Raw genomic sequence first — 16,941 nt, forward strand, 5'->3', positions numbered from 1 at the left:
AATACAAAGAAAATCATAAAAAGGTAATCATTGTTATGTAATTTACGGTAATATTTAAATTTAAATGTATTGGTTTGAAAAGCCAAATGTGGAACCAATTTTAATAATTTGCTGAAAAAAAGTTAATTGGATTTTTGCAAATCCTTAAATTTTTTTTTAAAAAAACAGTGACGTTGTTATGTTGTTTAATTCGTAAATAAAAACAGAATATGATGATTTGCAAATCCTCTTCAACTTATATTCAATTGAATAGACTACAGACAAGGTATTTAATGTTCCAACTGTGAAACTTTAATTAGACCACTTTTACACTTTGCATCAGTCCATCTTAGATGAATTAGGGCCAAGCAAAGCCAGAGGCGTTTCTGGGTGTTGTTGATAAAATGGCTTTGGCGTTGCATAGTAGAGTTTTAACTTGCACTTACAGATGTAGTGATCAACTGTAGTTACTGAAAGTGGTTTTCTCAAGTGGTCCTGAGCCCATGTGGTGATATCCTTTACACACTGACGTCGCTTTTTGATGTAGTACTGCCTGAGTTTATCAGATTTTCTGAACCTTTCGATGTTAGGGACCGTGGATGGTGAAATTCCTAAATTCCTTGCAGTAGCTGGTTGAGAAATGTTGTTCTTAAACTGTTCGACTACTTGCTCACGCATTTGTTCACAAAGTGGTGACCCTCGCCCCGTCTTTGTGAATGACTGAGCATTTCATGGAAGCTGATTTTATACGCAATCATGGCACCCACCTGTTCCCAATGAGCCTGTTCACCTGTGGGATGTTCCAAATAAGCGTTTGATGAGCATTCCTCGACTTTTTCAGTCTTTTTTGCCACTTGTGCCAGCTTTTTTGACACATGTTGCAGGCATCAAATTCCAAATGAGCTAATATTTGCAAAAACATTATGTTTTCCAGTTGGAACGTTAAGTATCTTGTCTTTGCAGTCTATTTATTTGAATATAAGTTGCGAAGACAAGATAGTTAATGTTTAAGCATTCCTCAACTTTCTCAGTCTTTTTTGCCACTTGTGCCAGCTTTTTGGAAACATTTTGCAGGCATCAAATTCCAAATGAGCTAATATTTCAGAAATAATAAAGTTTTCCAGTTCGAACTTTAAATAATAATATAAATTGAATATAGGTTGAAAAGGATGTGCAATATTCTGTTTTTATTTACTTTTTACACAACGTCACAGCTTCACCCGTTTTGGAGTTTTTGTATACACAACGTGCAAAAATAATGAGACAAATTTACAGTTTTTATTTTTTTCCAATTCCAAGTTATATTGCAACAGATTTATTTTTTTATATTAACGACATTATTGAAAAATGCATAAATATTACAATTTGTATATACTTGTTTGTACAATTTAAATTTAAAGGTTGTAAAAAGAGAAAAACAACCAAACTCTGCAACATTCACACCAAACATATTTGGAATACAAGCGCTCATTTAGTTTTTTTTAAAATATGAGCCCTACATTTTTTTTTTTTTGTTCTGTGCGAAACATTGTTGAACAGGCTATCCATCATGAAACACCAACAATACCCGGGGAAAAATCTAGTCAATTAAATAAAGGTTATATAAAAAAAGGCAACGTCGGCAAAAAAAAAAAAAAAATAAGCGTACTGTGTAAGTGCAGTTAGACAAAAATAAAGTTCTCTTGAATATTTTAAAAGATAGAACGGTGTGGAAAAATGTGGAGTGCCAGCCTGCTGAGAGGCGTTAAGACGAGTGGAACCGTCAGCCAGGAAATTAGTGCAAGAGGCCAACAGGAAGACCTAGAAGGTTCTTGTGCTTGTTCCTCTCTTTGATTGTTCTCTTGCATGTCTTCTACTCTTCCGCAGTTTTAGTCTCAGCGCCAGTCCTTGTCATTGTCGTCCTCCACCTCGGATGAGTCCTCCTGGCTGCTCATCCCCGCCTGGTTCTCCGCTCCGTCCTGATGAGCAGCCGCCGCCAACGTGGCTTCCTTCCGTGCTTGAGCGGCCAGCGCCGCCGCCTGCTCCTCCGCCACCTTCTGGCGAAGAGCCGCCGCCTTCTTTTCTTGCTCGGCGTGACTCTTCATGTGGGCGCTCCGACTCTTCACTTTGTTGAACACCCTGTCAGGCAGTGAGTACAAGAACCACAATCAAACATCGGTTCTATCTTCAAGCAAATGTGTTATTAGTATTAGACATGTCCGATAATGGCTTTTTTGCCGATATTGTCCAACTCTTGATTACCGATTCTGATATCAACCGATACCGATACATACAGTCGAGGAATGAACACATTATTATGCCTAATTTTGTTGTGATGTTATTATTAGAGAAGTCCAATAATGGCTTTTATGCTGATATTCCAATATTGTCCAACTCTTGATTAACGATTCCGATATCAACCGATACCGATATATACAGTCTTGGAATGAACACATTATTATGTCTAATTTTGTTGTGATGTTCTTCTTATTATTATTATTAGAGATGTCCAATAATGTTTTTTTTGCCGATATTCTGATATTGTCCAACTCTTGATCAACCGATACCGATATATACAGTCGTGGAATGAACACATTATTATGCCTAATTTTGTTGTTATGTTATTATTATTATTATTATTATTATTAGAGATGTCCAATAATGGCTTTTTTGCCGATATTGTCCAACTCTTGATTACCGATTCCAATATCAACCAAATAGCGATATATACAGCCGTGGAATGAACACATTATTATGCTTACTTATTATGTGATGTTGTTGTTGTTATTATTATTATTATTAGAGATGTCCAATAACGGCTTTTTTGCTGATATTCCAATAGTGTCCAACTCATGATTAACGATTCCGAAATCAACCAAAACCGATATATATATAGTCGTGGAATGAACACATTATTATGCCTAATTTTGTTGTGATGTTATTATTATTAGAGATGTCCGATAATGGCTTTTTTGCCGATATTGTCCAACTTTTGATTACCGATTCCAATATCAACCGATACCGATATATGTATATAGTCGTGGAATGAACACATTACTATGCCTCATTTTGTTGTGATGTCATTATAATTAGAGATGTCCGATAATGGCTTTTTTGCCGATATTGTCCAACTTTTGATTACCGATTCCAATATCAACCGATACCGATACATCCAGTCGTGGAATGAACACATTTTTATGCCTAATTTTGTTGTGATGTTATTATTATTAATATTATTATTATTAGAGATGGCCAATAATGGCTTTTCTGCCGATATTCCGATATTGTTCAACTCTTGATTAACGATTCCGAAATCAACCGATACCGATATATATACAGTCTTGGAATGAACACATTATTATGCCTAATTTTGTTGTGATGATATTATTATTATAGATGTCCAATAATGGCTTTTTTGCCGATATTCCGATATTGTCCAACTCTTGATTACCAATACCGATATATGTATATAGTCGTGGAATGAACACATTATTATGCCTCGTTTTGTTGTGATGTTATTATAATTAGAGATGTCCGATAATGGCTTTTTTGCCGATATTGTCCAATTTTTGATTACCGATTCCAATATCAACCGATACCGATACATCCAGTCGTGGAATGAACATATTTTTATGCCTCATTTTTTTGTGATGTTATTATTATCCATCCATCCATCCATTTTCTACCGCTTATTCCCTTTCGGGGTCGCGGGGGGCGCTGGCGCCTATCTCAGCTACAATCGGGCAGAAGGCGGGGTATTATTATTATTATTATTATTATTATTAGAGATGTCCAATAATGGCATAGGCGCCAGCGCCCCCCGCAACCCCGAAAGGGAATAAGCGGTAGGAAATGGATGGATGGATGTCCAATAATGGCTTTTTTGCCGATATTCCGATATTGTCCTACTCTTGATTACAGACTCCGATATCAACCGATACCGATATATACAGTCTTGGAATGAACACATTATTATGCCTAATTTTGTTGTGATGTTATTATTATTATTATTATTATTAGAGATGTCCGATAATGGCTTTATTGCAGATATTCCAATATTGTCCAACTCTTGATTACCGATTCCGATATATATACAGTCGAGGAATGAACACATTATGCCCAATTTTGTTGTCATGTTATTATTATTATTATTATTAGAGATGTCCAATAATGGCTTTTTTGCCGATATTCCGATATTGTCCAACTCTTGATTACCGATTCCGATTTCAACCGATACCGATATATGTATATAGTCGTGGAATGAACACATTATTATGCCTCATTTTGTTGTGATGTCATTATAATTAGAGATGTCCGATAATGGCTTTTTTGCCGATATTGTCCAACTTTTGATTACCGATTCCGATATCAACCGATACCGATATATACAGTCGAGGAATGAACACATTATTATGCCTAATTTTGTTGTGATGTTATTATTATTAGAGAAGTCCAATAATGGCTTTTATGCTGATATTCCAATATTGTTCAACTCTTGATTACCGATTCCAATATCAACCGATACCGATACATCCAGTCGTGGAATGAACACATTATTATGCCTCATTTTGTTGTGATGTTTTACTTATTATTATTATTAGAGATGTCCAATAATGGCTTTTCTGCCGATATTCCGATATTGTCCAACTCTTGATTAACGATTCCGAAATCAACCAAAACCGATATATATATATAGTCGTGGAATGAACACATTATTATGCCTGATTTTGTTGTGATATTATTATTACAGATGTCCAATAATGGCTTTTTTGCCAATATTCCGATATTGTCCAACTCTTGATTACCGATTCCGATATCAACCGATACCGATATATGTATATAGTCGTGGAATGAACATATTATTATGCCTCATTTTGTTGTGATGTCATTATAATTAGAGATGTCCGATAATGGCTTTTTTGCCGATATTGTCCAACTTTTGATTACCGATTCCAATATCAACCGATACCGATACATCCAGTCGTGGAATGAACACATTATTATGCCTAATTTTGTTGTGATGTTACTATTATTATTATTATTAGAGATGTCCAATAATGGCTTTTTTGCCGATATTCCGATATAGTCCAACTCTTGATTACCGATTTCGATATCAACCGATACCGATATATACAGTCTTGGAATGAACACATTATTATGCCTAATTTTGTTGTGATCTTCTTCTTCTTATTATTATTAGAGATGTCCAATAATGTTTTTTTTGCCGATATTCTGATATTGTCCAACTCTTGATCAACCGATACTGATATATACAGTCGTGGAATGAACGCATTATTATGCCTCATTTTGTTGTGATGTCATTATAATTAGAGATGTCCGATAATGGCTTTTTTGCCGATATTGTCCAACTTTTGATTACCGATTCCAATATCAACCGATACCGATATATACAGTCGTGGAATGAACACATTATTATGCCTAATTTTGTTGTGATGTTTTTCTTATTATTTTTCTTATTATTATTATTAATGTCCAATAATGGCTTTTCTGCCGATATTCCGATATTGTCCAACTCTTGATTAACGATTCCGAAATCAACCAAAACCGATATATATATATATAGTCGTGGAATGAACACATTATTATGCCTAATTTTGTTGTGATGTTATTATTATTACAGATGTCCAATAATGGCTTTTTTGCCGATATTCCGATATTGTCCAACTCTTGATTACCGATTCCGATATCAACCGATACCGATATATAGATATATATATATATATATATAGTCGTGGAATGAACACATTATTATGCCTCATTTTGTTGTGATGTCATTATAATTAGAGATGTCCGATAATGGCTTTTTTGCCGATATTGTCCAACTTTTGATTACCGATTCTAATATCAACCGATACCGATACATCCAGTCGTGGAATGAACACATTTTTATGCCTAATTTTGTTGTGATGTTATTATTATTATTATTATTATTAGAGATGTCCAATAATGGCTTTTTTGCTGATATTCCGATATTGTCCAACTCTTGATTACCGATTCCGATATCAACCGATACCGATATATACAGTCTTGGAATGAACACATTATTATGCCTAATTTTGTTGTGATGTTGTTATTACTAGAGAAGTCCAATAATGGCTTTTCTGCCGATATTCCAATATTGTCCAACTGTTGATTACCGATTCCAATATCAACCGATACCGATATATACAGTCTTGGAATGAACACATTATTATGCCTAATTTTGTTGTGATGTTATTATTATTATTATTATTATTATTAGAGATGTCCAATAATGTTTTTTTTGCCGATATTCTGATATTGTCCAACTCTTGATCAACCGATACCGATATATATAGTCGTGGAATGAACACATTATTATGCCTAATTTTGTTGTGATGTTATTATTATTAGAGATGTTCAATAATGGCTTTTTTGCCGATATTCCAATATTGTTCAACTCATGATTACCGATTCCAATATCAACCGATACAGATATATTCAGTCGTGGAATGAACACATTATTATGCCTAATTTTGTTGTGATGTTATTATTTTTATTATTATTATTATTATTAATATTAGAGATGTCCAATAATGGCTTTTTTGCCGATATTGTCCAACTCTTGATGACCAATTCCAATATCAACCGATACCGATATATACAGTCGTGGAATGAACACATTATTTTGTTGTGATGTTATTATTATTATTAGAGCTGTCCAATAATGGCTTTTTTGCTGATATTCCGATATTGTCCAACTCTTGATTACCGATTCCCATATCAACCGATACCGATATATATATATATATATATATATATATATATATATATATATATATATATATATATATATATATATATATATATATATATATGTATATATATATATATATGTATATATATATATATATATATATATATATATATGTATATATATATATATATGTATATATATATATATATATGTATATATATATATATATATATATATATATATATATATATATATATATATATATATATATGTATATATATATATATATGTATATATATATATATATGTATATATATATATATATGTATATATATATATATATGTATATATATATATATATGTATATATATATATATGTATATATATATATATATGTATATATATATATATATGTATATATATATATATATATGTATATATATATATATATGTATATATATATATATATGTATATATATATATATATATATATATATATATATATATATATATAGTCGTGGAATGAACACATTATTATGCCTCATTTTGTTGTGATGTTATTATTATTAGAGATGTCCGATAATGGCTTTTTGGCCGATATACCGATATTGTCCAACTCTTGAATACCGATTCCGATATCAACCGATACCGATATATATATAGTCGTGGAATGAACACATTATTATGCCTCATTTTGTTGTGATGTTATTATTATAATTATTAGAGATGTCCCATAATGGCTTTTTTGCCGATATTCCGATATTGTCCCACTTTTGATTACCAATTCCAATATTGACCAATACCGATATATACAGTCGTGGAATGAACACATTATTATGGCAAAATTTCTTGTGATGTTATTATTATTATTATCAGAGATGTCTGATAATGGCTTTTTTGACGATATTCCGATATTGCCCAACTCTTGATTACCGATTCCGATATATACAGTCGTGGAATGAACACATTATTATGCCTCATTTTGTTGTGATGCCCCGCTGGATGCATTAAACAATGTAACAAGGTTTTCCAAAATAAATCAACTCAAGTTATGGGGAAAAAATGCCAACATAGCACTGTTTTTTAGGTGGTAGGAGGGGGTGTGTATTGTAGCGTCCCGGAAGAGTTAGTGCTGCAAGGGGTTCTGGGTATTTGTTCTGTTGTGTTACGGTGCGGTTATTCTCCCGAAATGTGTTTGTCATTCTTGTTTTGTGTGGGTTCACAGTGTGGCGCATATTTGTAACAGTGTTAAAGTTGTTTATACGGCCACCCTCATTGTGACCTGTATGGCTTTTGACCAAGTATGTCTTGCATTCACTTGTGTGTGTGAAAAGACGTAGATATTATGTGATTGGGCCGGCACGCAAAGGCAGTCCCTTTTAAGCCAGGGGTCACCAACGCGGTGCCCGCGGGCACCAGGTAGCCCGTAAGGACCAGATGAGTCGCCCGCTGGCCTGTTCTAAAAATAGCTCAAATAGCAGCACTTACCAGTGAGCTGCCTCTATTTTTTACATTTTATTTATTTACTAGCAAGCTGGTCTTGCTTTGCTCGACATTTTTAATTCTAAGAGAGACAAAACTCAAAAAGAATTTGAAAATCCAAGAAAGTATTTTAAAGACTTGGTCTTCACTTGTTTAAATAAATTCATTTATTTTTTTACTTTGCTTCTTATAACTTTCAGAAAGACAATTTTAGAGAAAAAAGGATTTCAGGATTTTTAAACACATATACCTTTTTACCTTTAAATTCCTTCCTCTTCTTTCCTGACAATTTAAATCAATGTTCGAGTAATTTTTATTTTTTTTATTGTAAAGAACAATAAATACATTTTAATTAAATTCTTTATTTTAGCTTCTGTTTTTTCGACGAAGAATATTTGTGAAATATTTCTTCAAACTTCTTATGATTTAAAATTCAAAAAAAATATTCCAAAAAAAATTCTAAAATTAATCTTAATCAGAAAAAATTACTAATGATGTTCCATAAATTATTTTTTTTCAAAAAGAATCGAATTTGCTACTTTTTCTCTTCATTTTTTTCGGTTGAATTTTGAATTTTAAAGAGTCAAAATTGAAGATAAACCTAAAATGAGATAAAATTTCATTTTAATTTTTATTGTGTTTTCTCCTCTTTTAAACCATTCAATTAAGGGTTTTTTTCATCATTTATTTTCTACAAAAAAACTTCCGTAAAAGGAAAAAAAATGTACGACGGAATGACAGACAGAAATACCCATTTTTTTATACATATAGATTCATTTATTTAAGGTAAATTGAGCAAATTAGGTATTTCTGGCAATTTATTTAAGTGTGTATCAAACTGGTAGCCCTTCGCATTAATCAGTACCCAAGAAGTAGCTCTTGGTTTCAAAAAGGTTGGTGACCCCTGCTTTTAGGTTTATTGGCGCTCTGTACTTCTCCCTACATCCGTGTACCATTTCGTACAACGGCGTTTTAAAAAGTCATGAATTTTCCTTTTTTGAAACCGCTAAAAAAAATGTCCGATATTACATTTTAAAGCATTTATCGGCCGATATTATCGGACATCTCTTATCATTATTATTGATTTCAGCATACTTTTGTGCGCAAAGGATACTTGTGTTATTCCTTTTTACCACATAATGCAACATTATATGGGGCGGGTTTCGCTTACCGACCTCAAAGCTATTTTATTTGGTACATGGTGTAATGATAAGTGTGACCAGTAGATGGCAGTCAAACAAGATACATACGTGTAGACTGCAATATGACTCATGTAAACAACAACAAAATGTTATCCATCTATCCATCCATTTTCTACCGCTTATTCCCTTTTGGGGTCGCGGGGGGCGCTGGCGCCGATCTCAGCTACAATCGGGCGGAAGGCGGGGTACACCCTGGACAAGTCGCCACCTCATCGCATTCTCACACTAGGGCCAATTTAGTGTTGCTTATCAACCTATCCCCAGGTGCATGTCTTTGGAAGTGGGAGGAAGCCGGAGTACCCGGAGGGAACCCACGCATTCACGGGGAGAACATGCAAACTCCACACAGAAAGATCCCGAGCCTGGATTTGAACCCAGGATTGCAGGACCTTCGTATTGTGAGGCAGACACACTAACCCCTCTTCCACCGTGACGCCCACCAAAATGTTATATGTTCCACTAAAAATATAGAACATTACACCTCAAAACTCGACAGTGCACCTTATAACCCGGTGTGCTTAATGTACGCAATAATTTGAGTTTCGCTTACCGACCTCGAAGCCATTTTATTTGGTACATGGTGTAATGATAAGTGTGACCAGTAGATGGCAGTCAAACATAAGAGATATGTGCAGACTGCAATATGATGGCAGTCACACACAAGCAATACATGCAATATGACTCAAGTAAACAACACCAAAATGTTATATTGGGGGACGGCGTGGCACAGTTGGAAGAGTAGCTGTGCCAGCAACCCGAGGGTTCCTGGTTCAATCCCCACCTTCTACCATCCTAGTCACGTCCGTTGTGTCTTTGAGAAAGACACTTCACCCTTGCTCCTGATGGGTGCTGGTTAGCGCCGTGCATGGCAGCTCCCGCCACCAGTGTGTGAATGTGTGTGTGAATGGGTGAATGTGGAAATAGTGTCAAAGCGCTTTGAGTTCCTTAAAGGTAGAAAAGTGCTATACACGTATAACCCATTTACCATTTATGTTCCATTGAAAATATACAACATTACATTACAATTGGCGGCATAGCTCGGTTGGTAGAGTGGCCGTGACAGCAACTTGAGGGTTGCAGGTTTGATTCCCGCTTCAGTCATCCTAGTCACTGCCGTTGTGTCCTTGGGCAAGACACTTTACCCACCTGCTCCCAGTGCCACCCACACTGCTTTAAATGTAACTTAGATATTGGGTTTCACTATGTAAAGCGCTTTGAGTCACTAGAGAAAAGCGCTATATAAATATAATTCACAAAATTCACTTCACTACATACGGCGCTCAAAAGTCTATCAACATGTTTTAGTACAACTTTGGATGGATTGTACCGTGCTTCAAATGATTATGTATTATTATGGTGTGTGTATAAGGTAAGACATTATCTGGCGTTTTGTTTCGCAATACTATGCAAAAGCAACTTTTCTTACCTTCTGATCTGTATTTGGGATCTGCATAAGTCCGGAAAAATTGCGATAAGCGTCTTCTTTTTCTCTATCTTCTTGTTATGTGACATTCATCCTCCGCTGTCGCTATTTCTAATACAAAGTAGTGTAAAGTTCTTACTTATATCTGTCAGTAAACTCGCCATAAAAGCTCTAAAACATACCGGTATAGTGAGTTTACATTATTCACCCAAGGAACTTTAGTTATTAAAGATTTCCGTTCGGACGGTTTTTCACACATTGTTGCACTAGTGAGCCACGGATGAGGAGACGCTGCTCATTTATCGATTGAAGTCAAGTCTGAATGTCATTAAAACAGTTAGCGCCATCTTTTGACACTTCTTCCACTCCTGTCCTTGCACGCTACACCGCTAAAAAAAAGATGACGGGAAGAAGACGCTGCCGAAGGTGAGCCACGTAAATAAGACCGCCCGCAAAACGAAGCGACTGTCAGAAAGCAACTTGAAGATGATGTGTAAAAAATCATCCATGCAACATTTTGACCAAAGAACCACAATTACATGTTACGTAGACCACAAAGAAGTCTTTTACACTCAGAAAAAAAATAATAATAATATGACCTCTTTAATCTAAAGTAGAGATGTCCGATAATATCCGCAGTCTGTTATTATCGTCCGATAAATACTTTAAAATGTAATATCGGAAATGATCAGTATCGGTTTTAAAAAAGTACGGAGTGGTACACGGACGTAGGGAGAAGTACAAGGCAGTTGCGTCTCCCAGTCATACTTGCCGAGACTCCCAAATTTCAGTGCCCCTCCCGAAAATCTCCCGGGGCAACCATTCTCCCGAATTTCTCCCGATTTCCGCCCAATATTGGGGGCGTGCCTTAAAGGCACTGCTTTTGCGTGCCGGCCTAGTCACATAATATCTACGGCTTTTCGCACACACAAGTGAACGCAACGCATATTTGGTCAACAGCCATACGGGTCCCACTGAGGGTGGCCATATAAACAACTTTAACACTGTTACAAATATGTGTGAACCCACACCAAACAAGAATGACAAACACATTTCGGGAGAACATCCGCACCGTAACCCAACATAAACACAACAGAACAAATACCCAGGATCCCTTGGAGCACTAACTCTTCCGGGACCCTCCAATATACTACCGCCCACCTCAACCTCCTCATGCTCTCTCAGGGAGAGCATGTCCTGAATTCCAAGCTGCTGTTTTGAGGCATGTTAACAAAAAATAATGCACTTTGTGACTTCAATAATAAATATGGCAGTGCCATGTTGGCATTTTTTTTCCATAACTTCAGTTGAACATTTTTCAATTGAACAAATGATTGCAATGAAACAAATAGTGAGAACTGTAGCATAAAGTACACACTGTATACTACCAAAATATCTACCTACCTGCCACACTTCTTGCATGGAAACACGGCATCAGGGTCTTGTGGGGGCTTTACAGGCGCTTTGCTCTTCTTCGCCGCCGCGTCAGCACGAGGCCTCTGTGGCATCGGCGCGTAACCGACCTCCTTGATGGCGTTTTCCGGTTCTTTGATCACCAGCACGGTTCCCGCCTGGGGGGGGCAACAAGTTGCTATTCAGGCGTGGATGCACAAACGCAACTGTTGATCGCCACTAACCAAACACGAGCACTCACGTAGTCGTGAGCTTTCAGACACTGAGCCACCGTGGCCTGCTGATTGCTCGCAGGGTCGTAGGACGTCTCCTTCTTCACCTCGACCTGAGACGGTTTGGACTGCTGGGAATTCTGTTGAGTCATAAAACACGAGACACCATTTTTTTCCACGAGTCTGCATTAGGTGCAGTTACCCGCAAAATCTGGCAGATGGCGCCGTTTTTATATTTCTTTCCAATTCACTGTATGGGTATTTGAAACCTGCCTAGCAACAAACGACCAAGCTTGCCAAATAGTTTAAATTGTCTTATATACAAACCCTGTTTCCATTTGAGTTGGGAAATTGTGTTAGATGTAAATATAAACGGAATACAATGATTTGCAAATCCTTTTCAACCCATATTCAGTTGAATATGCTACAAAGACAACATATTTTATGTTCAAACTCATAAACTTTATTTTTTTTTTGCAAAAAATAATTAACTTGGAATTTCATGGCTGCAATTCGTGCCAAAGTAGTTGGGAAAGGGCATGTTCACCACTGTGTTACATCACCTTTTCTTTTAACAACACCAAATAAACGTTTGGGAACTGAGGAAACTAATTGTTAAAGCTTTGAAAGTGGAATTCTTTCCCATTCTTGTTTTATGTAGAGCTTCAGTCGTTCAACAGTCCGGGGTCTCCGCTGTGGTATTTTACTCTTCATAATGCGCCACACATTTTCCATGGGAGACAGGTCAGGAAAGTACCCACACTGTTTTTTTACAAAGCCATGCTGTTGTAACACGTGCTGAATGTGGCTTGGCATTGTCTTGCTGAAATAAGCAGGGGCGTCCATGAAAAAAGCCGGATAGCAGCATATATTGTTCCAAAACCTGTATGTACCTTTCAGCATTAATGGTGCCTTCACAGATGTGTAAGTTACCCATGCCTTGGGCACTAATGCACCCCCATACCATCACAGATGCTGGCTTTTGAACTTTGCGTCCATAACAGTCTGGATGGTTCGCTTCCCCTTTGGTCCGGATGACACGATGTCGAATATTTCCAAAAACAATTTGAAATGTGGACTCGTCAGACCACAGAACACTTTTCCACTTTGCATCAGTTCATCTTAGATGATCTCAGGCCCAGAGAAGCCGGCAGCGTTTCTGGATGTTGTTTGCATAGTAGAGCTTTAACTTGCACTTACAGATGTAGCGACAAACTGTATTTAGGGATAGTGGTTTTCTGAAGCGTTCCTGAGCCCATGTGGTGATATCCTTGCAACTCAGTATTCTTCTATGTTCGAACACGACGAGTTGGGTTTGTACCAAAATGGATACATGGATGATACAGCAGAAGATTGGGAGAATGTCATGTGGTCAGATGAAACCAAAATAGAACTTTTTGGTATAAACTCAACTAGTGGTGTTTGGAGGAAGAAGAATACTGAGTTGCATCCCAAGAACACCATACCTACTGTGAAGCATGGGGGTGGAAACATCATGCTTTGGGGCTGTTTTTCTGCTAAGGGGACAGGACGATTGATCCGTGTTAAGGAAAGAATGAATGGGGCCATGTATCGTCCGCATTACTGAAGACGCCGCACCGATCCGCCTATCGATCTCACCATCCACTCTTCCCTCACTCGTGAACAAGACTTTGAGGTACTTGAACTCCTCAATCATTAACTGTTTATATAATTACTGTCGATATTTGTATTGATCTTCCCAGTCTTGTTTACATTCAAGATCTCTAGCTTAGCAGTTTGCTATGCTTTTTTTTTTTAATCCTCCTTTGGTGTGTAGTGCAGCATGTTTAACTTGTCCTTGTCCTCGAGTCCTCCTGTGATAATGTTACTTGTAAAATCTTAGTTTATTTGGCGCCACAGAGGCGATGATTGCTGATGTAGAGGCTCCTTTGTACTGTGATGGAACATGAGCTGCTAGCGAGGATGCCTTGGTTTGCTTGTCCGCTGTCAAATTAGTAGGACACAGCTGGAATGTGTCAGCCTGCATGATCACGTTATAACGACGGTATTAAAAACAGGGGTTTGGAACACGGTTACAATGAGGGCCACATCGCAGTTATGGCTGCCCTAAGAGGGCCGCTTTTATCCGTATATAATTTATGAATATAAATGTATAAGAAATACAAATGGCAGCTGAGTCACCACAACTTCACCGTACAATTTACAATGGTTTTACAGCATATTACTGCGAATGGAAACATTTTACTATAGTTTGTTTTACTGTAAAATCCTGGTAACTGAGCTGCCCGTTTTTTTCCCCTTAAAATCTATTGTTGGATTATTGGACTCTCGCGGTTGTGTTGGATCCACTATGGATTGAACTTTCACAGTATCATGTTAGACCCGCTCGACATCCATTGCTTTCGGTGGAGGGGAGTCCTCTCCAAGGTTTCTCATAGTCATCATTGTCACTGTCACCGACGTCCCACTGGGTGTGAGTTTTCCTTGCCCTTATGTGGGCCCTACCGAGGATGTGGTAGTGTTTTTTGTTGTGGTTTGTGCAGCCCTTTGAGACTAGTGATTTAGGGCTATATAAATAATCATTGATTGATTGATTGATTGTGAGATTTTCAGCCAAAACCTCCTTCCATCAGTGAGAGCTTTGAATGGCTGACCAAATACTTATTTTCCACCATAATTTATAAATAAATTATTTAAAATTCCTATAATGTGAATTCCTGGATTTTTTTTTCACATTCTGTCTCTCACAGTTGAAGTGTACCTATGATGAAAATTACAGACCTCTGTCATCATTTTAAGTGGGAGAACTTGCACAATCGCTGGCTGACTAAATACTTTTTTGCCCCACTGTGTATGATTCATTAGTATCGCGGTACTTTACTAATACCGGTATTACGTACAACCCTACTAGTTATGATGGTAATCTACGTCACAGCAGCTCAGACGAGGCACCAAGCAGTGTGGGTGGGGAGCGTTTCCACGGAGTGTCAAGCCTGAAATGTGGGTGTCAGGGACAGACGTGGAAGGAGATTTTTTACAAGAAAGCTCTAAAGCTTAGTGATATATCAGATTGTAGATGTTTTTTGTTGTTTTTTTACCTTTCAGGTTCATATTTCGCTGTGTTTGTTGCATTTGGCTTGATTGTAAAATATGTGGATTGAGAGGGCGTGTGACGTTCATATGTTCTCAATATTCAGGTTTTTATCGTTCATAGAAAAAAATAAAATTTGTTTTTTTAGGCGGTCTGTCATAACATTTTTTTAGCATTCAATTAGACTTTATTGTGAGGTTTTGTATTAGTTTTCCTAAAAAATATATATATCGGCACCCCGGACAGATTTTTTTCTCTAAATTTGGCCCCCCAAATCCAAATAATTGCCCAGGCCTGGACTGGACTCTCACATTATTAACTGTATGAACTGGTCACCGAAGGAGGGGGGGGGGTCCCTTCCAAGGTTGCTCATCACACCCATAGGGTTGAGGTTTTTTTCTTGCCCTGAGCCTTGGATGTCATTGTGGCTTGTGCAGCCCTTTGAGACATTCGTCATTTAGGGCTATATAAGTAAACTTTGATTGATTGATATATATTTTTTATATTAATGATATTATTAATAACTAATAACACTATTCAACCATCCATTTTCTACCGCTTATTCCCTTTGGAGTCCCGTGTGGCGCTAGTGCCTATCTCAGCAACAATCGGGCGGAAGGCGTCGTACACCCTGGACAAGTCGCCACCTCATCGCAGGGCCAACCCAGATAGACAACACTATTTTTTTTTTTTTTAAATACATAACATTTGTTGTCTTTTTAAAGAAAATATATGCATCATTGCAATTTAAACTTATGTTATATATAGTAAAGGCCAAAATTTGGACACACCTCCTTCACAACAAAGCAATAAATTCCACTTATCAACCCTGATAAGGCACACCTGTGAAGAAGGGCTGGGCGATACAACCTTTTATTAATATCTCGATATTTTTAGGCCATGTGACGATACACCATATATATCTGGATCTTTTGCCTTAGCCTTGAATGAACACTTGACACATAAAATCACAGCAGTATGATGATTCTATGTGTCTACATTAAAACATTCTTCTTCATACTGCATTAATATATGCTACTTTTAAACTTTCATCCAGAGAGGGAAATCACAACTAAAAGTGTATTTATTAAACAGTTATTAAGCAGCAGCACAAACATTCATGTCATTTCCAAAACAGAAAGATTGTCAGAGACATTTTAAAACAAGCTAGGAGTGCACTTTTGTGCATGATGTCACTAAGATGACATATCAAAACAACACTCAATTAAAGTGCACTTTTTGTACAGAACGCCACTACAGTAGTTTAAAACAAATAAAGTGCACTTTTGTGCATGATGTCACACAAGATATTTCAATAACTGTCAAATAAAAATGAGCTGCATAATAGGAAGTCAAATAATGTATGTCCTTCACTATGTGGTAGGTTCCTGCGGGCGTTATCTCCTTCGGTTGTTGACTATTTGTTTCATATGGTGTTGATT

At 36.7% G+C, this 16,941-nt stretch overlaps 1 protein-coding gene across 3 annotated transcripts in view; it reads right to left on the reverse strand.

The window, feature by feature from the left end:
* Window positions 1-1,243: 1,243 nt before the first annotated feature.
* Window positions 1,244-16,941, reverse strand: part of mideasa (mitotic deacetylase associated SANT domain protein a) — a 55,949-nt gene continuing 40,251 nt past the window's right edge. For 2 of the 3 annotated variants that reach the window (XM_061886287.1, XM_061886286.1), the window contains 3 exons: window positions 12,456-12,566; window positions 12,206-12,372; window positions 1,244-2,097 (listed from right to left, as the gene is read on the reverse strand). In XM_061886287.1, the coding sequence (XP_061742271.1) occupies window positions 1,854-2,097; window positions 12,206-12,372; window positions 12,456-12,566 (522 nt within the window). In that variant the 3' untranslated portion in view covers window positions 1,244-1,853. Of the gene's footprint in view, window positions 2,098-12,205; window positions 12,373-12,438; window positions 12,567-16,941 lie in introns of those variants that run through there. The other variant, XM_061886288.1, reaches the window with a different exon arrangement.

This window comes from Nerophis ophidion, linkage group LG24 (genome assembly GCF_033978795.1).
Source record: "Nerophis ophidion isolate RoL-2023_Sa linkage group LG24, RoL_Noph_v1.0, whole genome shotgun sequence".
NCBI lineage: Eukaryota > Metazoa > Chordata > Actinopteri > Syngnathiformes > Syngnathidae > Nerophis > Nerophis ophidion.